This window comes from Simochromis diagramma, unplaced genomic scaffold (genome assembly GCF_900408965.1).
Source record: "Simochromis diagramma unplaced genomic scaffold, fSimDia1.1 OVJJ01000344.1, whole genome shotgun sequence".
Lineage (NCBI taxonomy): Eukaryota > Metazoa > Chordata > Actinopteri > Cichliformes > Cichlidae > Simochromis > Simochromis diagramma.
This window is the reverse complement of record NW_024387375.1, coordinates 3,758,740-3,784,680: the sequence shown is the minus strand read 5'-3', so window position 1 is coordinate 3,784,680 and position 25,941 is coordinate 3,758,740. Positions and strand designations below refer to the sequence as shown.

At 38.7% G+C, this 25,941-nt stretch overlaps 1 protein-coding gene across 2 annotated transcripts; it reads right to left on the bottom strand.

The window, feature by feature from the left end:
- Nucleotides 1–58: 58 nt before the first annotated feature.
- Nucleotides 59–25,405, bottom strand: dhx36 (DEAH (Asp-Glu-Ala-His) box polypeptide 36). 2 transcript variants are annotated; one of them, XM_040009660.1, is made up of 26 exons: nucleotides 24,842–25,404; nucleotides 22,182–22,339; nucleotides 21,914–22,021; nucleotides 21,562–21,763; nucleotides 20,850–20,888; nucleotides 20,523–20,693; nucleotides 19,401–19,480; nucleotides 17,085–17,159; nucleotides 16,227–16,393; nucleotides 16,037–16,118; nucleotides 15,809–15,949; nucleotides 14,365–14,470; nucleotides 11,679–11,766; nucleotides 10,680–10,735; nucleotides 10,489–10,553; nucleotides 9,148–9,291; nucleotides 8,592–8,709; nucleotides 6,112–6,210; nucleotides 5,628–5,801; nucleotides 5,427–5,513; nucleotides 5,243–5,326; nucleotides 5,037–5,136; nucleotides 4,797–4,887; nucleotides 2,891–3,011; nucleotides 760–912; nucleotides 59–665 (listed from the first exon to the last, which is right to left on the bottom strand). In XM_040009660.1, exons 1-26 carry the CDS (start codon nucleotides 25,091–25,093, stop codon nucleotides 435–437), a joined length of 3,192 nt encoding a protein of 1,063 aa, XP_039865594.1. In that variant the 5' UTR covers nucleotides 25,094–25,404; the 3' UTR covers nucleotides 59–434. The 2 variants fall into 2 exon arrangements, 1 of the variants encoding a protein (XP_039865594.1); XR_005692781.1 differs by lacking the exon at nucleotides 59–665 and adding an exon at nucleotides 2,127–2,218 and having other exon boundaries at nucleotides 803–912; nucleotides 24,842–25,405.
- Nucleotides 25,406–25,941: the final 536 nt, after the last annotated feature.

Sequence of the window (25,941 nt, the reverse complement as noted above, 5' to 3'; positions counted from 1 at the left end):
AGCAATATTTGAGATTTTCCAAATCTCAGCCCGGCAAGGCGGATGAAGTTAAGCAGCATGATGGTACACCTTCTCTTTATTGCACAGGCCTGTGGCAACAGGTGAAAATAAAGTGTGACTTATCCAAACAAGAGGTTCACTAACAAGATAAAGTTACAGAAAGAATTCAAAGAAAGACTGGTCCTTTGATCTAAGAGGCGAAAAAAAAAATTATGGGAATCAAATGCAGGCCTTTTTTTGCCTTTCTTTTTAATAGCAGTGGCCTGTATTTGGCCTTCAGGAGGCCTGAGGGAGCAGCAAAATTTCAATCAAGCAGAACCATCAAGAAGGCCAGCAGGTTATCATAAATAATCGAACTAGACCCTGTGTCCAAGGATGCAGGCAGTAACTTCATGGCATATTCTTTTCAGAGACAGCCAAATCTCTATCCACTTTTAATCATCGTCATCATCTTCGTCATTGAAGTAAACGTGCTCTCCTCTTGGGGCAGACGCCCACGTTCTGCCATAGCCCCTACTGCTGCCTGTGGGCTTCTCCTGGGTCGTGATGAGGTCTATGATGGCTGTGATCACAGCACAGTCTTTGGATTGACGGTTTTGCCAGTCTACAGGAGCAGGATTACAAATTTTGTCCTGCAGCAGAGAATCCAGCTCTTTCTTTAAACTCTGCAGGACAGACAGGAAGGAGAGATTAATACAAAAGAAATTTCAAAAAGACAGATGTGTTGTTGATGCGCATGTGCATGTGTGTGTCGTTTACCTTAACAAGGTGAGCAATGCGTGCAGGGGATCTAAAGACAATCCACTGGTCCACTGCGATGGTTTCCTGGTCCTCGTCTTTTTGGATGGTAATGTCTCCTCCAAAGAACAGCAGTGAGAATGGTGACACCTCAGTGCAGTCGTATAGGAAGATCTGAGAGAGCACAGAGATGTCAGTAACGCGCGACGACAGGGCCATTACAACAAACACGTCAACACATTCGGTGACAGAGAGCAGCATCATTACGGCACACCCTGCCTGACAGCTATTCTGTGGTGTGGGCTGAAAGTGTCCCATTAGTAAGGAGAGGCTGTGGAGTTTGAAATGTGTTTCAGGAGAAATGTCATCTTGACCCATCTGTGACTTTAACTTATGTATTACACCTCATCCATTTTTCTTCTGCGTTTGAAGGAGACTGATTAATGATTAGGGATGGGTACCGGTATCCGGTGCCATGATGGCACCGGTTCTGACATAAACGGTAGTAACCAGACCGAAAAGCAGCGCACATTTCGGTGCTTTATTTCGGTGCTTTTGGTTTCCTGAGATGTCACACACTTTGGATTCTAGTTAATCATTTTACCTTTCCAAGGATAGTAGGCGAGCCCAGGTACGTACGTTCTTTTAGAACAGAGCTACAGATTAAAAAATGTTTGATAGAGTGATACTATATATGCCCTATAGCTGCAAAAAAGGCTAAAATTGTTATCTTTTTACAAAAAAAACAACAAAACAAAACAACAACAAAAAAAAAAACAGCTAAACATGAGGGGTTTTTGGACAAAGTTTGTGTTTTCCGTTGTTTAAGCACTGGTTCCAACCAAAGGAGGTATGCCGTATCAACAGAAAAGGCTAACTTGGTTATCATTTTGCAGAAAAAAAAGAGACTTCTAAAAATAAAAACATGAGAGGTTTTTATGGTTTGTGTTCTCTATTCTTTAAGCATTGGTTCGAGCACTGTTTAAGCACCGGCACCGTTTCAAAAGTACCGGTTTGGCACTGGTATCGGATAAAACCTAAACGATACCCATTCCTACTAATGATAATGCAAATTATTATTTTTTTTAGTTATTTATAGTTAAATTCTAAAGACTGCTGGCAGAAAAAGGTGTCATATATAGGTGCACTATAAATCACTCTGTGGGTACACACTAACAAAAAAACACCTTTGCTCTCAGGTCAAAAGTCAAAGACGCGGGATAAACAGCAAACAAAAACTATTTCAGCTTTGAAGGTTGAAGACCATAGTATTAAAAGGGAGAAGTAGAAAAAGATGGAGCGAGAAGAGAGAAGAAAAAGAGAAAAAAAGCGAGGAGACAGCAGAGACGACTGCATTTACTCCATGAATGTGTAATGTTATGTCTCACCGAGGGCAAGTGCGTCAGAGAAAGATGAAGTCTGACGTCATCCTTCAGTTTTATTCTTTTTTGTCCTATCTACAGCCCTGGACTTCTGCTTTCTTCTCAGGGTAAACAAATAACCTTGAAAATCTCGCACTCTCAGAATATCTTACTTTTACCATGTCATTGTGCTCAAAACCACTTACATGCAACAAGAAAAAAAAAAATCATTTAATGGCAACAATAATGACAGTGAAATGCAGCAAATCATTTCTTTTCCCTTAAAGACAAAGAGAAAAAGCACAGGCGGCCATCAGAGAGGACATAAAAGGTGTTTTCCTGCAGAATAGAAACATTCACAAAAAGAGAGCACAGAAAGAACAAAGACAAAGAGATGCAAGGGAGGGGAAACGGGTGTGAAGAGGGGAAGAAAAAAAAAAGAGAGAATATAGGAAAAGGCAGCAGTCAGCAAACAGCACTGACTGTTTTGCACCCCACCACCAACTACTACATTGTATCTGGAAGCTTTGAAGCACAAGAGCCTTTGAGAGGGACTTGAAAGGCAGTGTTTTAATCAAATATTCATTAAGTGCAAAGCTGGTGTGGCACCACTGCCAACCTTTAACCACTGGCCCTCTTTTCCACTCATATGCACCATTCGAGGAACACATGCAAACTCAAGAAGACACAAAGCAACACAGACTCAAATGTAAAAATAAATAAATAACATTTACAGAACAATATAACATTTACTAGGAGAGATAGATTACTCCACTATGTAAGATACTCACACTACTTGTTCTCATCTTTAGGTGATAGATAAGCCAAGTATAGTTGAATTCCGTCTCTTCAGCATTGACAGATTTTGGGTGGATACACACTTTTCCGTCAGCCTGAGTGTACACTTTGACACTGCAAAAGATCAGATGTGAGTGAGTCTAAGTGTGTGTTTTATAGAGCTGGGAATATTCACATTCTTCATACTTTACAACATATTTTTTTTAAATTGTCATCTTAATAAATGATGAAAAAAAAGACAATTTATCACAGCAGAAGATGGAAAACAGTTTTAAAAAATAAGAAATTGCAACAGTTATGAACCCCCCCTTTTTCATTACATTTTTTAGACAAATTATTCAAAAAGTTTGGATAAAAATAACGATTATATGCAAACACTACAATCTGGTGTGATCTCTGAGGCAGAGATGAGCACTGGAATACCAAGGACTAGCAAACTAACAGCTCACGACTGCGCTGTCAATGTCCATCAATTATTTTTCTTATCTCAGTTGTATATATACACCACAGTAAAAAAGAAAGTACACCTTTCAAGGTCTTATGTATCAGGACATATAAAATAATACATACAATGTAAAACAATGCAAAGAATATATCTGGTCCATCACTTGATTCTAAAATTATTTAAATGAAACCTCAGATGAACAACCAACACATGACTTTTTACACTTGTTGTTATTTACTGAACAAAAATCTGTCCAAAATGCAGAAACAGAGTGTCAAAACCCAAGTATTTCTATAAGAATTAAGGAGGCAAGTAGGAGCCAGGTACTCCTAATCAAATGTGACTGATTAACTGATTATTAAGAGTGAACACCACTACATAAGTGTTTGCAGTTTGTTGGTCTGTGTTAAAACAATAAAACGGTGGAAAGAAATCAGCAATGATCTAAGAGTCCAGCATTCCACAGTAAATTATTCAGTGGAAAATATTCGAGACATGTTATACGCCCTGACAAACTCACCCCAAGGTCATGCACATGACCTTGCAATGCACAGAGGAAGTGAAAAAAAAAATTCAAACTCCTCCACCTCAGACTCTACCAGCCTGAGTTAGTATGTCAAATGTTAAAGTTAATGAGAGTACAATTAGAAAAACACTAATTTTCTAAAATTAGTGGAGAGTCGTGTATCGCTTGCTTGTTGGCTTGTTTGGGTTGCCAGGAAAAAGTAATATAGTATAATTTTTGCTAAAATAACTCAGAATTTAGCTGTTCAAGAGCTAAATTCTAACAGGTGTTTTTTGGCTTTTTAATCCAACGTATGCAGAATGCTGAAAGTAACACTGTGTTCCACACACCAGTATGTTGGCCAAAGAAAACCAACTGTTTCACTGCAGGGAACAAGCTGTTTGAAACAGAAAACAACAAACACTGCTTAATCAGGCACTGAATTCATTAAGTGGAGAGCCGTGGTGCGGACATAAACATTTAAAAACTTGCTTGGTGTTACGAATTACTTATACAAAGGAAATGACCCTGGGAAATGACTGTGCACCTAGGTCTAAAGCTGTCAACGAGATAAACAATAAAAGTGACAGCCTGCTGTGAAAGAGAGTCTGTGCCCCTGTTGTGCGTGTCTGTCTTTTGCACGCAGGTCACAGCCACCGCTTATGACAGCTGCCTTTGGGCAATTTTATGATGACTGCATTGATCTTGAGCTGCAAAAGTGCCTTTGTTTTTGACAATCATCCAAACGTGGCCTCTGCACAGCCTGGGGTAATTGTCACAGTGCCCTTACAGAGCACTCTTACCAGGACGTATGATGAGATATTGCAGTGTGAAGGCTATTTTTCTCTCTGGAGATCAATAAGACTGATTGTGCACCTCTCTATCTTGGGCTGTGCAGCCCTTTCCTGTCTGTCATTGCTCATCTCCTCCTTTGGATTAGCAAACTTACCCTGGCCTCTTTTTGCTGTGAGATGGTCTGATCATGGCCACCTTAGGGTACAGACCTGCTACAATCACTGCCTTGATTAATTTTTCATTGCCTGAGGGGGAAAAAAGTGACAGATAAAGAACAAATGAAAAAGAAAATATTAAACTTAAATGCTTCACATCATACTTTGTTACTGCCTCACAGCCCAGATATCATGACCAGTTAAAAAACAACAAACAAACAGAAAAACTTCTTACTTACCCGAGTTGACATTAGATTTGGGGTCTTTGGGATCGTTGCTGCTGACAAAGCCTGCATGCATGAGATGTTCGGCAAACTGACCCTTCATGTTTTGCAGCATCTGAATGATGAAAGGACAAGTTGCTTCTAATAATACAGCACACCTTTGACTTCACAGAAAGAAGTCCATATTTAAAATATAGTCACGCAGAATCATCCCGACTCACCTGGAGTGTGTTGGCAGACAGGAAGTTGTCCCAGCAGTATTCCCTTTCATACCTGCCTCCACGCTGCTTTGCATCCTCCCAGCCCTGGGTAAATCAATGCATGATAAATTAAGATAGGATCAATTCATACAGCAGACACATCTGTGAGTACAAAATCAGGAGTCACCCATGTGGACTGTTCTACCTGGAAAGCATTGACAATAGTGAGGTGGTCACTCTTCGAGTTTCTAGAGAGGGCCTTCCGCCTCATGTCTGCCATCTTCTCTTTACCCTAAGACAAACAGATACGTAAAACAAAACAAAACAAAATGCACACACACACAAGTTCAAAGATAGCATACAGCGTAAGCTTTCATAAGCTGTCTGTGAACTCAGCTCTACCTACCAGGGGAATGAAAAAAGGGTCTTTGAAGCTGAGGGAAGCAGCAATAGTGAGTACAGGGTCAAGGCAGCCCAACAGAGCTCCAAACAGGATGAGCTTGCCAATGTGAGGTTCCACAGGCAGGCGAGCCAGGTGGAAACCCAATGCTGTAAGATTCTCTCTTTGGTCCAGGGCGTTCTGACAAAACAATGTCATCATATCCATAAGAAAGGGCATTCAGAAACATGTGCATAACAACTATCCCACAATTTTATTTTATTTTAACAAGTTTAACCTCGTTAGCCTGAAAGCTCATTTTTATCTGGGTAAATACTAATTTCTCAGTTTGCTGCTGCAACACAAGTTACTGAATTTGTAAGGGCTTTTTAGTTAGTTACTAGTATATTAAGTTACTAGTATATTATGTAATCTTTGGTCACAGCCCAGCATGCAATTGATACTCTGATTCGTAACAATCTCTTAAAAACCCTTTTAGTTACTTTCTTACCAGTTCTGTGAGAGTCTTGATGGCGAGGCTGACAGCCTTTTCAGTGGGACGGTCCAAAGCTTTCTCCAGGAATCGACCTATAGACCCAAGCTTCAGTATCTAGGGAGTGTATGTGATATTTTGATTTGATCAGCACAAGCATGTCATAATTTTTTCCACATAATTCCCTTTACTTAATCAGGTGGGCTGTTAACTATGGAAAACATTGATTTATAGACACACAGTACTGTGGAAAAGTCTTGAGCCACTCCCCATTTCTTCATATTTTGATATTCGGTATGACCACTTTTGTTCTTCAAAACAGCCTGAACTCTCTTGTGCAGCTTTCTTATTATTTCTTTAAATAATCTTCAGGAATATTTCTCCAGGCCTCTTGATGGATGTTCAAAGCTCTTCTTTAGATGTTGGCTGTCCTCTGCTCTGTTCTCTGTCAAGATGATCCCACACTGCATCAATAATGTTAAGATCTGGGCTCTGAGAAGGCCAATCCATGACTAATAGTGTTCCACTGTGTGTTTTTCAATCAAGGTACGCTTTTACTGCACTGGCAGTGTATTTGGGATGGCTGTCATGATGAAACATGCCAATCAGATGCTTTCCAGATGGTACTTCATGGTGGATCAGAGTATGACTGCGTTTTTCTGTGTTCATAATTTGGGCAATGTTGATAATACCTCTATTACCACTGGCTGAGATCCAGCTACAAAACATGACCGAGCCTCCACTGTGTTTTACAAATGGAGGCACTACCTGTTGCTCCTCTCTCCTGCCCACGTCTGTACATACTAACACCAGTTTTAACCAAAAATGACAAATTTGGACTCATCACCCCATAAAACCTGTAGCCATTTATTTTAAGTCCAGTTCTTATGTAATTTGGCATACCTCAGCCTTTTCTAACTCTTCTCTTCCTTATGAATGGCTTCTTGAAAGCCGCCTGTCCTCTGAGACCATTTCTGATGAGGCTTCAGTGAACAGTAGATAAATCAAAAGGTCAGATCTACCTTTCAGGTCCTGTGTCAGGTCTTTGCAGGACTTTTTTTGTACTTCTATTCATTACTTTGAGGTGTTCATCTGCTGTAGACAGTTTTTCTTCTGCCACTTCTCTTTTTGAGAACACACTGCACATACTGAGTTATGCAAATATTTCAGTTGATAACTAATATACCTCAGAAATATTATTTTAAGTCTTTCAAAATTATGAGTTTTAATGACAGTCAGATAATAAAAAAGTGCCTAAAGTACTTTTTGAAACTGATTAAGTTATTTGTTATGTGTAGACAACACTGGTTTATCCCTTAAGTTAGGTGCCTTTTAACAAAAAAAACCCAAAACAAAAACCTTAATTAATTATACGCCAGTGTTAAGTGACTTAATAGACAAAGCGGAAAACCCCCCCGAAACAAACAAAAAAAAGTTCCTCAATGTTTAAAGGAAAACTTTAAAAGACTTTCAAAAAGCCTGGAGAACTACTACTAAAGACTGCTTCAAAATTACAAGAAAGTCTGACTTATTGGAGGCAAAAGATAAAGAAATAAGGGATCACTCAAGACATTTTCACAGTACTATAGATATAGTAAGATCAAGTACAGTTAGCTTTGAATGACTTGCTCATATTGCTTTTTGTGACAGAACAACAAAAATGTTAGTGCTTACTTCTAATCTTAACTAACGCAATTCACTGAATGCTACGCGAAATGAATGTGATCACATGGTTTGGTTTGGCAGATACTGAAATTCGCTAAATGCACGTTCATTTCCACATTCAAAAGGGACATTTACTTGTGGCTAACTGCAGAGCAATGAAACAACCACATCTCTATGTCTGACTAACAATGTGATGTTGAAGTGTTTGTGCATTAGAGAGCCAGGTCAAGGTTAGCATGTTGTCAGTGTTTGTCTCACTTTAAGGACTGTCTGATGCATTGTGCAACTCTCACCCACTAGCTTCATAAACCATATCACACACATACTCAAATACATCCAGCACAGAGAGTGGGGGAGACACACTAAAATGCATATCCAATACAGCAACTGGTGAGAACAATCACAGCAAACACTACATCTAAATGACCTTTGGCTTAATTTTCCATTAGCACTGTTTAAAATATGTCTGAGTGGAGCGTGAGGATTTCAAAAGAGAAAGCGGAAAAAAAAAGTAAGCAACCAAAGAAGAAAAAGACTGTTTATATAAGAGGGAAAAAAAATGTGTAGAAAAGTAATTATACTGTCTGTAAAAAATGAGAGTAAGAGCGGGAGAGGGCATGAGTCAGCCCGGGATGCTCATCCCCAGTTCTCATTAGACAGGAGAGGCTGTAATTCAGCACAACACCAAAAACAGCGGCGCTGTCCTCGTTCCGCCCCTGCACTCACAAAACTCATTGAGAGCAATCTTGTCCTCATCTAAACTCCCAAACCCACATCTATCTGTCTCTCTCTCTCTCTGTCAGTCTATCCCTCTTTCTCTCCGCATATACAACCTTGATCTGCAAGCACAGCTCCTCCAGTGGTGTCCTCATAATTTCAGGTAATTGATAGGCATCCAACAGGCTGGCCCTCAGACCGTTGTACAGGTGATAGCATTTCCCCGGACACACTCTGGATATTTAGAGAAGAGAGTTGTTAGAGAGACAGAGAAGGAAAAGAGGTTAAATGTTTTACAGGCCCTGTGACAAGGGCTTACTTTAAAAATCAGTGGGATGAAACTGCACACAGTAAGCAGCTCTGCTAATTGGGCCTTGCTGCACTTTGATGTCAGAGCTATATAACAGAACAGACGTCTCAAGTAAAAGACTGGAAACAACCTGAGAGTGACTACACTTTGCCTTTCTGAGTGGTTACAGATGGGAAAGCAGGACGGAGTGGGCTTACAGGGAAGAGTGATGGAGAGCTCAGATGACAAATAGATGGGAAGATAATTATCCCATATCGCTATTGCATACCCAGAGGCACTAATATAAAGTATGCCCTCATTATATTATAATCTACAAATATATCCACGTGTAGACACAAACGCACACATAAACACACACACACCTGCCAGCACGTCCTTTCCTCTGTTTGGCATTGGCCAAGCTAACCCACTCAGCCATCATGGTGCTGATGTTATTGCTGGTGTCAAAGTTGGTCTCCTTAATTTTGCCTCCATCTATCACATAAACAACATCATCGATGGTGATGCTGTGAGGAGCAGGCGAGAGAGAAAGGGGGGAAAACATAAGTTGCACGTAATAATACAGAAAAAAAAAAACACTTCAAAGTTAGGGCTGTTCGATATAACGATATATATCGTTTCATTTTACGCTATTGTTTGATTCGTGGTGTCGCAAAATAAACCGTTTAGGGCAATATTTTTTCACCGTTTTGATGGTCACTGTAGTGGCTATATTAATTTCTTAAAGTTCTCTCTTTCTCTTATATTTAATATAACCACACTATGGACGGACAAGCGCCTGTTTTTATGGTTAGCAACAATGACGGTAACACTATCGTGTGTCCGCTTGTTTACGTTCCACATAAACCTTTCACGATAAAGCTCAAGATCCTGTTGAGACTTTTCAAAATAAACTGAATCACGTGAAAGAGCAGATTATTTACGGATAAGAAGTAGAAAAGAGCCGCCAGGTGCTAGAAAATAAACCTTAGACTCAAACGTTAGAACAGGCTTTTCCCCGCAGCACGTCGTGTAATGAATACTCATAAAGAAAACGGCGGCTGTTACAACTTATGTCTAAAAATGTATTGTTTCATGCATCGGTTAAAACACTCGACTCCAGCTACATGACGCGCAGCTGGAAACACTTCCCGCAAGTCGAGCTGCCCGAGATTCACAGAATTTACAGAAAATGTTACATTTTTGTGATTTATATCGTTATCGGACGATAGAATTCTTATATCGGGATATGAGATTTTGGTCATATCGCACAGCCCTATTCAAAGTAGACTCTCGAGAATTCCTAGTTAAGACTCTTACACAATCACTTAGAAGTAAAAAATAAAATCCAGCCCTTTGGTAGGTTTAGAGTCTATATTTACTGGAGTGATATGAGGGGAGTGCTGAGGGCAGGCAGCTCCTTAATTTGCTCTGCTCGTTTGTGTGAGTGCAGCACTCTGAACGCATTAACAAATTGCCTGTCAGAGAGTTTTCCCATCCAAACCAATATGACAGTATTTGTAATCAATCCAAGAGATGTATGCTAATTAGCTCCAATCCAGTTGTATGCCTCATTCCTGACTGAGGCACTGGCACACACAGAAAACAGATATATGATGGAATGTCATAAAAGGTCTGTGTTTTTTCTAAACCTTTAAACACTTTCCAAAGTACAAATGCAAAGACTGGACAAGCTTTTACCACAGACGCATGCTCTTACAAACCTGGTCTCGGCTATATTGGTAGCAATCACAATCTTTCGAACTCCAGGAGGAGGCCTTTTAAAAACCTGAGAAGAATTAGAGAGAAAAATTGAGCAGGACATTTGTGATATTGAAAAGGGACTAAAGTAGGACACAATTGACAAAGAGATGGTCCGAGAAAGAGAAAAAAAGAGAAACTGAAGAATCCTGACCTGTGTCTGATTAACAGTTGGCATGAGGGAGTGTAAAGGGATGATAACAAACCGGTCTGAAATGCAACAGGACACAAAAGAAAAACTCAAATAAAACACTGACTGTCAATTTAAGATACAACTACTCTGAACAATTATGTGTTCTATAACAACAAGTATCATGAAACCATGGAGAATTCCACAGCCACAGCACCCCAACTTCAGATAGGTGGAAGATAACAGATGAATGGAAAATTGCACCACAAATAGTGGCATAGTTGCTGGAGTCTACTTAACTTAAAATGACATACGTGTTTAGCAACTTTGTCTTTACATACAAATATAAGCAAAATATAAGCAATCAGCAACCAGCGGAGTCAAGTCATCTTTTGCGAAAATATAAGCTGGAAGACAAATCTTTGCTAAACTTTCAGAGTTAACTGTATATCACAACTGACAAAGAGACCAGTTGACTATTGCAGTCAAACTCTATTTATAATCTGTCACCAAATGCAAAACCAGCAATCGGGAAACCACCCTCATTTTTACTCCAGTGAGACTAAGCCATAAGCAGTTAAGAAAATGGGTGTATTTCAACAAAGTGGCGCAATGATGAGTGCTGTCTCGTCATGGTAAGAAGATCCTGGGTTTGAATCTGCCTGTGTCAGTCCGCTCCGGGTACTCCATCTTTCTCGCACAGTTCCAAGACATACTTGTTAGGTTACGTGGCGATTCTAAATCGGCCTTAAGTGTGAACTATGAATGGTTGTCGTCTCTCTCGCCTTGTGATAGACTGACGACCTGTTCAGTGTACCCTGCTTCTTGCTCTATGACAGCTGTAATAGGCTTTTATATTGCTGCGACCCTGAATTCAATAAGTGGTTAAGAAAATCAAAGGATGGATTTCTCAACTGTGGAACAGAAAACTGTATAGTCAAAGCAAGAAAGAAAAATTGCAAGACACCGACGTGCATTCACTTCCATGCTGTACATCCTGAATGTGTGTTTCTGTTTGCATACCTGATCGGAACATTTGCTGAGCCATCAGAAGGTCATTGAGAGTACTGATATTGTCCCAACCAGGCAAGAACACCAAGATTGCTCCTTCCTGTCCAAGACATGATACAAAACTCTGAACACAGCTGTAAGTCACAAAATCCAGCAGGGTCTCAGTAGATTGCGGGTCCAGCGAACAAGATGCCCATGACCTCAGAGGAGCTGAGCTGAGGCAGATAGATATGATTTGCTCTCAGCTCCCAACCTCTACATTCACATTCAGACACAAAATAGCCACTGAAACTCCAACATCTTTATGACAAATGCATCTTTATAGTACAGGAGAGCATCTGATTAACATTAACAAAAGCACTGACTTAATTTTCCCCACAATAGCAAAGAGAAAAGGAAATCAATAAGTCACATGAAAAAGTACAGACACAGAAACGCTAGCTGTGAAAACATAAGAAGAGAAGACTAAATGGTGAGGAAATCTCTGCGCATTGAGCTCTTTTGTCAGTGGCTGCAGATTGCTGACCACTTAATGGATATCAGGCATCGGCGCCTCACTCACAAAGCCAAAATCCATTACAGTAATGCTGTAATGGATTTAAAAAAAAAAAAAAAAAGCTGAAAAAGACTCCTTTAATGACTGATGAAGAGCTCAGTCATTGCAGCAGCAAAGAATAGAATAGAGAGAAGGAGACAAAGAATGAGACAAAGTCAAAAATCAGTCAATTGTTTAGGGTGCAGTACTGTTTAATTTCTTTCCACACAAGCTATTACCACAGTTGTTGTCTCAACACTAAATACTAAAAGTTTTGACAGAAATCAATGACACAAATATGAAGGTTACAGTTTGTGACACATAAAATTACACAAAGCAGTCAATGCTAGCCCATGGTGCCATGCTGGAAAGGTCAAAGATAAAATTAGTCAAATCTGTCTTTAATAAATATACAGTCATACAGACTGTACAGACCTATAATACAGAGCAGAGTTTCAGCAAACTCGTTTTCATCCTATCCAGATTTAAACAAAGTATTCTCTAGCTAAAATTAAGCTGCTATAAAAATCGATTCTATAAAAAGCACCATGCTATTCATTTCCTCCGAGAAATGAAGGGAAGGCATAAAAAGTAGCTTCTAGGCCTTGGTTTCCCCAACTTTTTAATTAAAGCTAATTATTATCCCCAGTTCTCAACCACTGGCACTCACATGGGACTGTATGTATGTTAAAGTCTCTGCATGTGTATTTGTGAAAGAGATGAAGGTCGGCTGCCTAGCTACAACCTGACAAATTACACGCATCCAGGAAGAAACACACTCTAATTAATTCTAACTAAAAATTAAGTGACAGTACAGTACAGTAAGCTCTGGAGAGTCTACTCTAGCACACACAGCAAACCACCCACATACAGTTGCACCCAGCAGGCATTCATTAATGCCTGTATGTTAAACCCCTAGGTGTATAATCACAGAACCCTGCAACATAATTAACCAATCATCACAGTCAAAAGCTCAGCAGATGGCCCATACCCTTGGTTCAGATTACCATCATGGTGAATCAGCCAGTTCTCTCACAGCCATTTGACAACGCCACAACAAATCAGCTGGTTGACTGGCTCAGTGTGGCCGTGACTGATGGAGATACAGCTTCATATGGGAAAGTATAATTATTCTGTCTGCCTCTGTTAGTCACTCCGTGTTCTTCTTCTTTTTCACTCTCTTGTTTATTTATACATCCAAAAACGATTTTACTTCATTCAGTCATAGCACTTAACTTTTTAAAATGGTAGTAAACTAATCATTCTTCTCTCATTAATAGTAGTCTACCCTGAATCGCCTCCTGGTCAGCAGGGGGGGATTTCTGTGGAGTGTGCATGTCTCCCTGTGCCTGTGTTGGCTTTCTTTGGGTGCTGGCTGTAAATTATAGACGCTAAACTGTCTCTGTAGGTTTGTGTCTTTGTTTGTCTCTCTGTGTTAGATCTGTGATGGACAGACGACCTGTATAAGGTGTACCCTGCCCTTGACCTATAATAGCTGGGATAGGCTCCAGGCTCTAGATAAGCAGCTGAAGTATGGACATATATTTTTTCATAATAACCATTTTACCACTTCCTAGAAAAGCTACTGGGCCAGCAGTTACAAAAATTAAAACTTTCTACTTTCAAGTCACACAGGTGACACTGTATTCACAAAGCTAACAACTGTGCACTGAAATGATGCTGACATCCAAAAAGGAAAGTTAACCAGAACTGGAAAAAGAAAAAAGGGAATGGAGGTGCAGCGGGAGAGCATCTGTTCAATCACTCATTAGCAGAAATTTGCTGCCAGGATCTGTGTCATTTTCTCTGATCTAATGTCTGTGTTTGGCAGCTAGCCCGCCTGCTCCCTCCATCTGCTCCATCTAGGAATGTACTGTACTTTGCCAGCCTAAGAGTCTCCATTAACTATTAGTTTTCATTTAATATCAAGCCACCTTTCACATGGGCAACTTTCTGTCAATGATTAGAGAACATGATGTCCAAGAATGACAATCTTCAAAGGCAAGCTCCTGTTACAGAAACATTCATTTTGACATTTTCATAAAGTACAAATTCAGTTTGTTTGTTTTTTGTTTTTTGTTTTTTTTAAATAAAACGCATCGTCTAGAATTTGGCCAATTTATGCCAGCTGCACTCAAACCACAACTAAAAGGTTAGACTCACCTCCTCATTGAGCACAATATAACGAATTAGTGCCAGAATTAGGTCCAGATCAATCTTCTCATCTCTGTCTAATATCTCGAGAGCCTCAATGGTTGTGTCAGAGTACCTGTAAAACACAGGACATGGACATGGCAACATAAGTGCTCCTGCTCTCCCCTTACTTGTTGCTGGAGGTGTCACACGCTGTAATATAGCTACAACAGGTTTATAAATATTTTCACATGCTATGCTTTAGTACAAAAATGCAGAATAGCTTTGAGTTACAGTTGATACTTTTACTTTGTTGTGGTAATAGCACTGGTGATCAGTAACATATTAATAATTGGTTCCTTTGTCTTTTTTTCCCCTTTAGAATGAGAAAAAGAGAAACATCTGTGTCGTGTTCAACTATAAAAGCAGTATTTCTGTTTTTTAAAAAATGTATTCCAGTAGGTCTTAATACAAAAATGTGTTTTATGTTGAAACCTTTTGAAATCACCAGAAAACTAATTTTGCAAGCACACCGACAGTGTTCAAAGTAATATTTCTGCCTAGTTACACAATAGACTGGATGCCATGTTGTGAATTTAGGACTTAATTATTTTTTAATAACAAAACTAAACACTGGCAAAACAAACCAACACTGAATATGCCAAGACATTTAAAAAAATATCTGTTAATATTACGCTATTTTATAAATGATCGGGCTCCTCAAGTTCTCAGTAATATTGTGATTCTTCTTAAAGCTTTCAGTTCAGTAAGACATAAAGCATTTTGGAAACTTCAAGTGTTATTACAAGAATTCTCACTTGAGAAAAATAGCCTTTTCTGTATCAACATATCGAATTCCTTACCTTTAGTATTCAAACTGGATCATGTCCAGGATTACTTTAAAATTAAACTGAAATAGTTTTTGAAGTGGAATCCAGTCACGTAGACATGAACAATCTTCTGTCTCCTGTTTAGAGCCTCTGTTGTTATATTGCAGGTGTGTCTAGTGGCATCTTATCTCCATTCTATTGTGTTGTGGGATTGTCTTAAAAATTTTAAAGCAGTTATTAGAGAGAAATTTGCACCCAAAAAATTTAGTAAGTGTCAAATTGGCAAAGCAAAGTCCTTCACAGCTGTAATTATGTTTTGAACAGAAGCAACTAAGCTACAGTGTTGCTGTGTCTGTACTAAGCAGACCTTGGAACTGTCTGTGATGGTGCACTTTAATTGTAGCTGTGTTTATGTAACAAATGCATCAGACATCAGTTTCAAGCACTCATCTTTCTCTTACTGTTTGTAGAACAAAACCATAATTCTCTATATTTAATCTTCATGAAATCAGAACTTTAAAAGAAATGTATTTACTCAAAACTACGAGTCTCACAAATCCTCCTGCTTCCTACCTAAAAAAAACCCTCAAAAAACTGGCAGCCGTTCTTCCAATTTAAGTAGCCTGATTTTCTCACCAACTCACCTGCCCTGTAGTGTTCGTGCGTAACATGGCCAGCTTTCCTTGTATTCAGCCTCTTTCTCCTCTTTCTCAGGTCTGGAGTTTCGCCCCTGCCAAAAACCTCTCTTCCATGAGGGGCGACGGTCCTGATTCTGGGGCCGATACCTAGCAGAGAAACCCAGCCTAGTTTATACGAGGTCCCAATGTGTCTTTGTGCATGTACATGTATGTTTGGTAGCAAAGTGGTTCTACCTGGTCATCTCTATAATGTCCTCAAGTAGGAACTCCTCCACTGGGAACGTCAAACCAGGAATGTGGATCATTGGGCAGTTGTCTAAACCGAGAACAAAACAGTGAGCGGCGAGAAAGAGGAACAGCTCAACTTATTAGAACTGCAAAACTTTTGCTGACAATTTGGTGAGGAAATTAGTGAGCTACACACCAAAATATTGGGAAAACTTCTCTGCGTTGAGCGTGGCACTCATGAGAATGATCTTAAGGTCATCTCGGAGGTTGAGTAAGTCCTTTACAATGATGAGCAAAACGTCTGATTGCAGGTTTCTCTCATGGATTTCGTCCAGCACCAGGTGACTGATACTCGACAACAATCTGACAATAAAAGCAAAAAAGGTGAGCAATTTTTTTTTTTGCCTTTTTCTGTCTAAAGAGTTAAAAAACAAAACAAAAAAAAAAACAACCCAATATTGGTTGACTTTTTTTCTTCTTTTTACAAATTCTCTCTTGTTTCTCTTTAAAGATCTTACAAGTTTCAATTAATGGTACTACCTTTTTAAGTACTTTTAAGTGAGATTTAAATTATTTAAAATAATTTCACAAGGCACAGACGTTACCCCAAAAAAATTTTTTTAGAAAGTGTTTAACAGAGCTACAGTCCATACAGACGTCCACTTGTAAGCCAAGTGATGTGCGAATTTAGCTTAACACCAAAAATGCAGTTTAGTCAGAAAAGGGTAGCCCTGAAATGACTCACTAGAGTCGTGCTAACGAAAGAGCATGAAGTGAGACAACAAGGAAAAGCTGGCACTTTCACTTAGTCTGTATTTCTTTTTCTGAAGGCACTTAGAATGCAAAGACGAGCATGGAAGAATGAGTCAACAGAAAATGGGGACCCATACTAATGAATCTTCCACAGACAGTAGCGTCAACCCCAAATCAATGGGGACAAAACAGAGTGACAAACAAAGGATGGCTGGAGTGGAGATATAGGGGAAAAAGCAGAGAAGATGTACAGGGAAAAGATGTATACAGGATGAGAAGGCAGAGGTGGAAGCAAACTCACGGGTCTGAGCGAAGCCACTGAAGAATAATGCCTGTTGTACAGTACAGGATCGAACCTTGTCTCCTTGGTAACCGGCTGGAAAATGGGAGAAAAAAAAAAAAAAAGAAAGAAAAAGATACTCTTACATCTGTGCAATTTAGAAAATTTAAAGTAAGGTCACCAAAATAAAAGCAGGACTTCTCTGAGAAATGAACTTAGGTTTTGTAACAGTTAACTGTGTTGCATTTCCACCATTTTTGCTACTTTACTTTAAATAAGCACCACTTTTATGTTTAACCTTTACATAGAAGTGAAAATAAAATGTTGCTGATACAAAATATTATACTACAATATGTAACGGAATTGTAGTATGCTACAGTGCACTACAGTAAGAAGATTTATTCATGCTTTGTTTATGTACTAATGCTGAAAGGTTTATTCAATTAATTACGAAATAGCTTCTCTTATTTTAAAGTTATCACTGTAGGAACTGCCTTTCATATGATATCTGAAAAAACAAAATTCATTGACAACTGAGCCTTATAAAAGGGTTTGTTGTATAACTGATGCAAGATTAATGTGCCAAGAAGAGGAGACTAATTACAAGATATAATATTCTTTTCTTTTTTTTGTGAAGCCTGAAGTCCAAAGAATTAATGCATATTTCACAAAAATCAAAAGAGACTAAAACCAGCAAAAGCGCCAAGAAAAACAGTGAGTCTTCTGGACTGGTATATAAATACAGAGCAACATGTATCAATGGCAAGACATTCATAGTAGAATACAGTTGTAACCACACATTTCTATACCGTAGTATTGCAGAGCAACATGTTCACTGCGTATTTATTCACAAACACTCTGGATCCTGTTTCACAAACACTCTAGCACTGACACAGCTGGCTGCTTTACCTGGCTATTACCCAAACCTTGCACATAGTGAGAAGATTCTGTCACCTTCATTTTCATCAGTGACTGTGAGTAGTGGATTAACCAACATGACTTTGGCAATGATAGCCTATGGAGTGAGTACTGACTACTATCAGTAAGCTAAATCAATTGTGAAAAATCAGCCAGTAAATAACAAGCAGAATTGGGTATTTTATTATAGAAACATATCCAATAGAAATCAGCATACTCCACTATTGTATAAATCACTGTTCGCTCAGGCTGCACAACAGCAAATTGCTTTTGTTCAATTCTTGCTGCAGATGTTTAATGTGTGTGTTTTTAAGAAAAATCATTTTATGGCGTTCATTTACCCACACATTTCATGTATCCATCTTGAGTCCTTTCACCAAGTAAATGTAGACTATGTATACATAAAAAAATATAACACGCCGTAGATCTCATGCGGAACATCTGAGCTCAGTAAGCTTTTAATTTAAATATTAATGAGCTATAACATATGTGATGTGTTCAAACTGCTAACTACGTCAAAATCTGTGTTTAAGATGTCTAAATCTGTTCCTACTCTGATCATGCTGGCTGATATCACCAACTTCAGTCTAAACCAAAGCCTCAGCTGTTACCGCCAACCTTGAAAACAGCAAGCTCAGTCTGAAATAGACAGACGTAATCAGGGAGGGAAATAAAACAGTCTGATTTCTGCAACAGCACTCCCATCAATTTAACCTGCTGTGGCTGGACTCTTAACCATATCAGATCTAAGGGAAATGAGCTTTCTAAACATAAGTATTGCTTTTGGTTTCTTAGCCTCTAAACCAATTACAGAATGTCAATTAAACATACAGTGAGCCTAATTTCACCTTCACACAATCACTGGCCACTTTGTTAGGCATGACTGTTCAACTGCTTGTTAATGCAAATATCTAATCAGCCAATTAGATATTTGCTCATATAGTAGCAACTTAATGCATTCGGGCATGTAGACATGGCCAAGAGAGCAACTATCTTCAGCGAATGGACAGCAAATGGTCAGAAAAAGATAATCCAGTAAGCAGCAGTTCTCTGGGTGAAAATCCTTTGCTGGTCAGAAGAGAAAGGCCAGTCTGCTTGGAGCTAATAGGAAGGTAAAAGTGACTCAAATTAAAAAAAAAAAAAAAAAGAGCATCTCTGAAAGCACAACAGGCCAGCCTGAAACTGATGGGCTACGAGTGCCACTACTCTCTTGGTTCAGAACAGGAAATTGAGGCCACAATTCACAGCAGCTCATCAAAATTAGAAAACGGAAAAATGGAAAATCTTTGTCTGGTCTTTCTTAAACATCCTAAACATGACAATGAGTTCACTGTAGTCAAATGGCCTCCACATTGACCAGATCTCAAGTTTCAGGTGAAAGAATTTTAAGCATGAGCACTTCTCGAAAGTGTTGCGTACCTCTGCAGGCGGATTTGGTAACCACATGAATTCCCATTCCCAACACTTTCTGCCCTCTCTGCCGCTACACGCTCTGCAACCTGATAGGAAGAGCACACACACACACAAATAGGATTTAAGAGGAGAGACAGCATTGTATTGCAAAAAGTAATAATTTCTAGATGAGCGATGCCGAAATTTTGCTGTATGCAAATGCATCGCATTATTTTTATGTCATCAAAGTAACAACCAGTTGTTATGTTTAAGGGGCGATTGCTTTTTCGAACAGGGCCATGCAGGTTTTAAGCTTTCCCCTTATTAAAAAAAATCATCACTCAAGTTCTGCATTTTGTATTTATGAAATATAGCTCAGGGAGTAGAGCAGATCATTCACTAGTCAGAAAGCTGGTGGTTCGTTCCCTGTTTACTCCAATCTGCATGCCATAGTATCCTTGGACATAGAAAGCACTTAGGTGAATGAGACATGTCGTGTAGGCTTGTGTAGAGTAGAAAAGGGCGACGTAAGGAAACAGTGCATTTGCCATGTACGTATTCAATATAAATATGCAAGAAATCAGGAAGGAGACAAATATTTTCCACAATAAAAAGATTTTAAAAATATATCCATATCTTTTTTTAATCAAACTAATTATTTTGCCCTTTTATTTCATTATTATTTTAATTTTAGTTAAGTGTGGAAGTTTGTACTTTGCATTCATTCACAGACAGATCACATTCTTTCATAGGTTCTCTACTGTTATCGTGTGTGTGTGTGTGTGGCTGGACTCATGGTGCTGTGTTTGTGTAAATTTGCACTGCTCTCTGGCTCACAGTGACAAAGGTTCTTAGTATTTAACCTATGCAGTGGCTTAGAGGCACATGTGCATGCACTCTTATTAACAGCTAACACTGAACAGTGATGCCTCTATGCATAAGCCTAATTCTGATTGGTTCTAAAGACACATTTGATGGCAGAGAAGCTAGCCTTGGACAGAGAACCAACAGGTCTGCTAGGAATCAAAGGTGACTGCCTGACCTATCCCATAGAGAAGCAGCATAACAGAAACATTGCCATGGCAACCACATTAAAATCAGTAGGCACACAACAACATATAATCCTTCAGAGGCCAGCAGAGTACATACCGAGATGGCACTGATGCGTCGAGGCTGTGTGCAGACCACACGGCACATTGAGCCCATGCCTCTGTTGATATAGTCATCCAGGATGAACTGAGTGACCTGAGTGGTTTTGCCACATCCTGTTTCCCCACTCACCACTAGGACACGGTTAGAATTGATCAGCGTTACCAGCTCCTGAGATCAGAGGGGTTGAAGAGGAGTGATTTACAGATGTGGCAGGAAAGCAAACAAAAACAAAAAAATAAATAAATCAAATCTGAAAACCAGTAATGAAGTTTTAGCAGAACTAGTGATTCATGATAAAAGCACATTTGCATGTGAAATACTTGCCTCTTTTTTCCCATAAGATGGTAGTTTTTCCCTGAATTTCTGAGATAAAAATTCAATAAAATTAGGAACAGATACTTTAAAAAGAAAAATTCCATAATGGGAACAGTCCTAGCACATCAGAAGTTATCCAATTCTAATAACCAAAGATAAATACTGACTCTGCGCAGTAACTCACTAATACAGTGGTAACCACTTGAAATGATGTAGCATGATAACATTATGATAAATTGATTGAATACTTGGTAAGAAGACTTTTCCATTACACATCATCTTGTACATAAATTAAACTTTGCACACCTATTTCCACAGTAAAATTTTGCACTAAACAATTTAAATGTATAAATATAATAAACATTTACTTATTTACACAAACATAAACAAAAGCTACTTACATACAGCCAATGCAGCAATGCATTTGGGCAACATTCTTTTTTTTTTTTTTTCCAAACATAGAACCTTTCAACTGAATGAAACCCATTACTTTTTATTTTTCTTATTAAAAACACTAATTAACACTAATTAATTAATTAAATTGGACTTTTGGACATTAAATGACAACAAATGACTAGTATAGTAGTAATGTTGTTATCTAAAGGCACTAAACATGCTAAACTACCAAAAAAATCCCACCTTGTCCCCACCTTAGCTATTTTAATAAATATGTTCATGCTAGAAACTTAAACCTAGATTTTATACCACTGAAAACTCTTACCAGCATTTCTTTGTACTTTGCATCTGATTTCTTACTCTGCAGATCTCTCTTCAAGTAGTCATCCAGGGACCTGTCTCGGACTACTTCTTGATGTAAGAACTCCAGATCCTTATCTTTAATAACTGGTTTCGCCGCCTCCTCTTCCTGATCTTCTTCATCCCATTGATCTGGCGGCTCATCTTTAACCGCTGTTGTAGAGTGACTAGAAAAAAAAAAAAAAAACATTCAGTGGTATAAACATCCAATATTACCTGGAAAACCTTACATTACTATTTGTTCTGCAGAATTTCTAAATGATTAAAAAAAAAAAACTAAAAAAAAAAAAAAATCACACATTTTTACACAAAGTTACCTTTGTGATTTGCCAGTTGCTTTCTTCTGGCCTGGACTACCTTCTTCTTCCTCCCATTTGACCTCAGTCTTAGTTTTTTCCTCTTCAGGCAAATCCCCATCAAAGTAACTAATGATGATAAACACGATAAATTAGTCATGATGTCAGCAGTCAAAGGGGAAGAAATAACTGAAATTTTACTATTCTGTATAGCTTTCCTACTTAATTCATTATAAGTTAGTAACGACAATTAAGTCACAATTGATAAAGCTATACAAGCCTCTCTCACCAGTGGGCACTATCCCTGGCAGCTGTTTGCCAGCTGTCAGAGGTCGAGGCTCTTTCATCCCTGCGGCCCCTTTCTGGGCCGAGCTGGTCATTCTGGACAGAGTTAAGCAGTTTGGTAATGTGTTGCTCTCTTGCCTCATCCATCTGGACCACTGCCCGCTGCACAAGCAAATGGGAAAAGGAAAGTTAGCTATGACCTTGCAACAGTGTTTTTCCAAATTTCACTTTATACCACTGGAAAAAAAAAAATACTACTCATTAACACTTTGAAGACAGGGACCTGTCTCGGACTACTTCGTGATGTAAGAAGATAAATATGTAACAGAAATACTTACTGTTGTAGATGTAGTTTTGAATTGTGTAAGTAATCCTTTTTTTAACATAATGACAGATTGGATATTTATTCAGTATATAATGATGGTGGTGGTGGTGTGTTTGTATTATTAGTATTATTATTAATAATATTTTATATATAATTATTACCATTCTTATATATTGTACAAGCAACTGTCTGTTAACCAGCAGGGGAAAATGTGACTTACTGCCCATGTTCAGATCAGTGTGATTACTTTCTGTGCACACAGTGAGCAATTTTCCAATCAGCTTCCCACACTTTGATGTGCTCAAAGATCTGCTCCTAACAGGCAGGGGCGGATCTAGAAGGGTGGCAAGTGCCACCCTAAAATGATCCCTTGCCACCCCAGTTTTGCATATGACATTGTTGTTAATTACAATACGATAGCATTAACAGTTTGAGCGTAGTTACAGTCAACAGTGAATATAAATGCTAAAACTGTATATATATTGCATAATGTCCCCCCGCTCCACCACTAACAAATGGTTCAGCCCATAACAGGACCGGCTTTTTCCTTGTTTTCAGTAGCAAGCGATGCTTATGATTGTGCCAGAGCACATTTTGAACAGCAGCATGGGAATTTCTGATTTTACACAGATGGGTGGATGTTACACTCTGGAAATGGAATGAAGGTGAGTGTTATGAACCCCTTGTGGTCCACCGACACGCTGCACCTCTAAATCACATGACTATTTTAAGCTGACATAGCAACAAGTTGCAGCCACGCTGGGTCTCTATTTCAGCCCACATTGAAAGTTTGGACTTCAAAGTTTTTAAATTTTAATTACAGGCCAGTAAATCCAGAGTTACGATAATATATATAAGCCACGCTTTTTTCTAAATACTGTCGTCACGTTTTTTTTGTGTGTGTGTGTTTTAAGCGTTTTCTAAGGACAGCGCGAAAACAGTAAAGAAAGGAAAAAAAGCCACATCTTTCCTATCGGTGGAAAAATGTACCATGTCGACAAATTTAAAAAAAAAAAAAAAGTCAACACGTGGGATTTGGTTGTTTAGGAAGAGGGAAAAGTTTTAGGAGTGACGGTAACGGCAGCGAGACAGAGCGAGCAAGTGAGAGAGAGAGAGAGAGAGAGTTTTTAGATGTGGGAGATTTGTGACGTTTAGTGTGTTGTGTTGTCTTGTGTAGTTGTTCTGTTGTGTAGTCGTTTTGTGTGTCAGTGAGGGCACTAATGAATGTCACAAAGGCACATTTGCAGTGTAAACACTGTCACTAAGTAGAAAACCAGCAGAGTGATACACCCGTTGTCAGGCCTGCAGGTTTATCCCTGCGCTGTTCTGTCTTTTGGTGGACAAACTTTTTTTTACTGGCACACATCATTTGTGTGGCATCTTATTGCGACACCTAATTGTTCTCTCATTTTAGTTCTAGTAATATTTTTAAATGGTTGCATAAAATGAAAAAAAAACAGCAGGTGTATTGGCTGCATTTTTAGACAAATAGTTGTATATGTTTACAAAATGTACAATTTATATTTGCATTTCAAGTTATAAAAAATTACTCAACATGTCTGTGGTTTTTTTACAGTAAAAAATGCTACTAGGATTTTAAGTTCTTTGTGTGATTTCAGATCAGTAATACTAATGCAGTATGTCAGTGAAAAAAACAAGTAAATTCAGTTGAGCTGAAAAGAATGACACCAAACAAGGCAAGGGGAAAAAATAAAATGAAACAATTTGAGGGTGAAATACAAACATAAACTCAAAAGGGGTCAAAAATGGCTGTTGTGTTACAGACCTCAGTGGGTTAATCCAACAAATCATGAAAAATTAGGTTTACATTTTTGTTCATGACAGTGCAGATTTCTGACATTTTGTGTAATTTAAGCATGTAGCAATGTGATTGTTTTCTAACAAAAAACAGTGTGAAACTTAAGTTAGACTTGTGTTTGTAAATGAACCGCCCCATGTTGTGTAGCTTTCTGGATTTTATACTTATTGGGCTACATATTTATTTATTATACAGGCTATACAGTACATACAATCAAAACTCACATGTTTTATGTAACTAAAATGTTTAATTATGTGGGCTACAGAGAATAATTAAGTTATAGAAAATATTTATATGAAAAATGTGTATACTTACTGCATTTAAATCATTTTAACCATATGTAACCACCTGCATATGTGTTTGGGGGGGGGGCTTTGATTTTGCCACCCCATTTGATTTGCCACCCTAATGCCACCCTAAGAAAATTTCTCTAGATCCGCCCCTGCTAACAGGGTGACTGCAGTTATACAGACAGACCTTCCATGTTTACAATGAGCATGACTTCAAGCACAGTCCATACCGATCTCCGGTCAGCTTGCTTCCTCCTAACGGCTCCATATCTTGCGTACCACAGTCCAATCTCACGGCCCTTCAGGTGTGGAGGAGGACGGTCTCTTTGCCCACCTCCTCCCCGATCCGGGTCAAATTCGGACATGTTTCCTCTCGAGCCTCCTCCACCTCCCCTTTCCCATCTTTCTCTGCTGCCATCTCTGTGCCCGCGACCTCCTCTTCTACCTCTTCTTCCTCCTCCACCGCCATATCCATAGCTCATGTTGCGGTTAGGAGCAGGCAACGGTAACCTCCGTTAACCTGCGTTCGATTAACGGCGTACAGCTACTCGCTAACCAGCAATATTCAGTGGAGTTGCGAACTAAATATTTCACTTCAAAAATATGCGGTGACACTCACGTAGCCACTGACAGTTGGGTTCTTGATAACTACACCCAAAACCCAAATTGCGCCCCTCTAACTCACTTATTAAACAACAACATCCCCTTGAAAAAGTGTCACATCCGAGATACTTGCTGGTTTCCATCTGGCATGTCGCATAATAATGCCGTCAACATTTTCAGCAACTAGATATTGACGTGGCGCTCTAGGATTGGTTGCTCTCCATATTACCGTTTTAAACGCTGCTTTCTAAATCTAGCTGACTTCTTCAAACGAAGTTATCATAGTAATTAGCATACAAATGCGTATTTCAGTTCAAATTTCCAGTTTATTTTTTATGCAATTTGTTATGATTTACTGTGTAGATCAGGGCGCTGACACTTTACCACTAACCTTTAAACATAACTATTTGCCTCTGAATTATTGTATTACTAAAGCATTCAGTCCTGTTACTTGTATAATTTCTAGCAGTGCTTAACAAGTTTATTAGACCACCACCGAATGTAAGAGTTATATCAGAGCTGCCCAAAATTAATAGTATTGGTAATTATACTTGTGCTTTTACAATAGTTAATCAAATTGTCACTCAAAATATATATGTAGCCTATTGCTAATATTATTTTTTGATTAAGATGCCAAGTTACAGCTATTTTCTTGCATTCAAACCCTTTTGTAGTTAAATGTTATGCTTGATTAATTCCTGAAGCTCAAATTTGGGCATAAAAACAT

Bases quoted from the DNA above. Each gene is read 5' to 3' on its own strand.
- dhx36 (XM_040009660.1), bottom strand. From the start codon at position 25,093: ATGAGCTATGGATATGGCGGTGGAGGAGGAAGAAGAGGTAGAAGAGGA. The intron at 22,022-22,181 runs GTGAGAGAGGCT...TATCATCATTAG, and splicing joins GCCAGGGATAGTGCCCACTG to TTACTTTGATGGGGATTTGC. The intron at 5,327-5,426 runs GTAGAACAGTCC...TGATTTACCCAG, and splicing joins CTATTGTCAATGCTTTCCAG to GGCTGGGAGGATGCAAAGCA.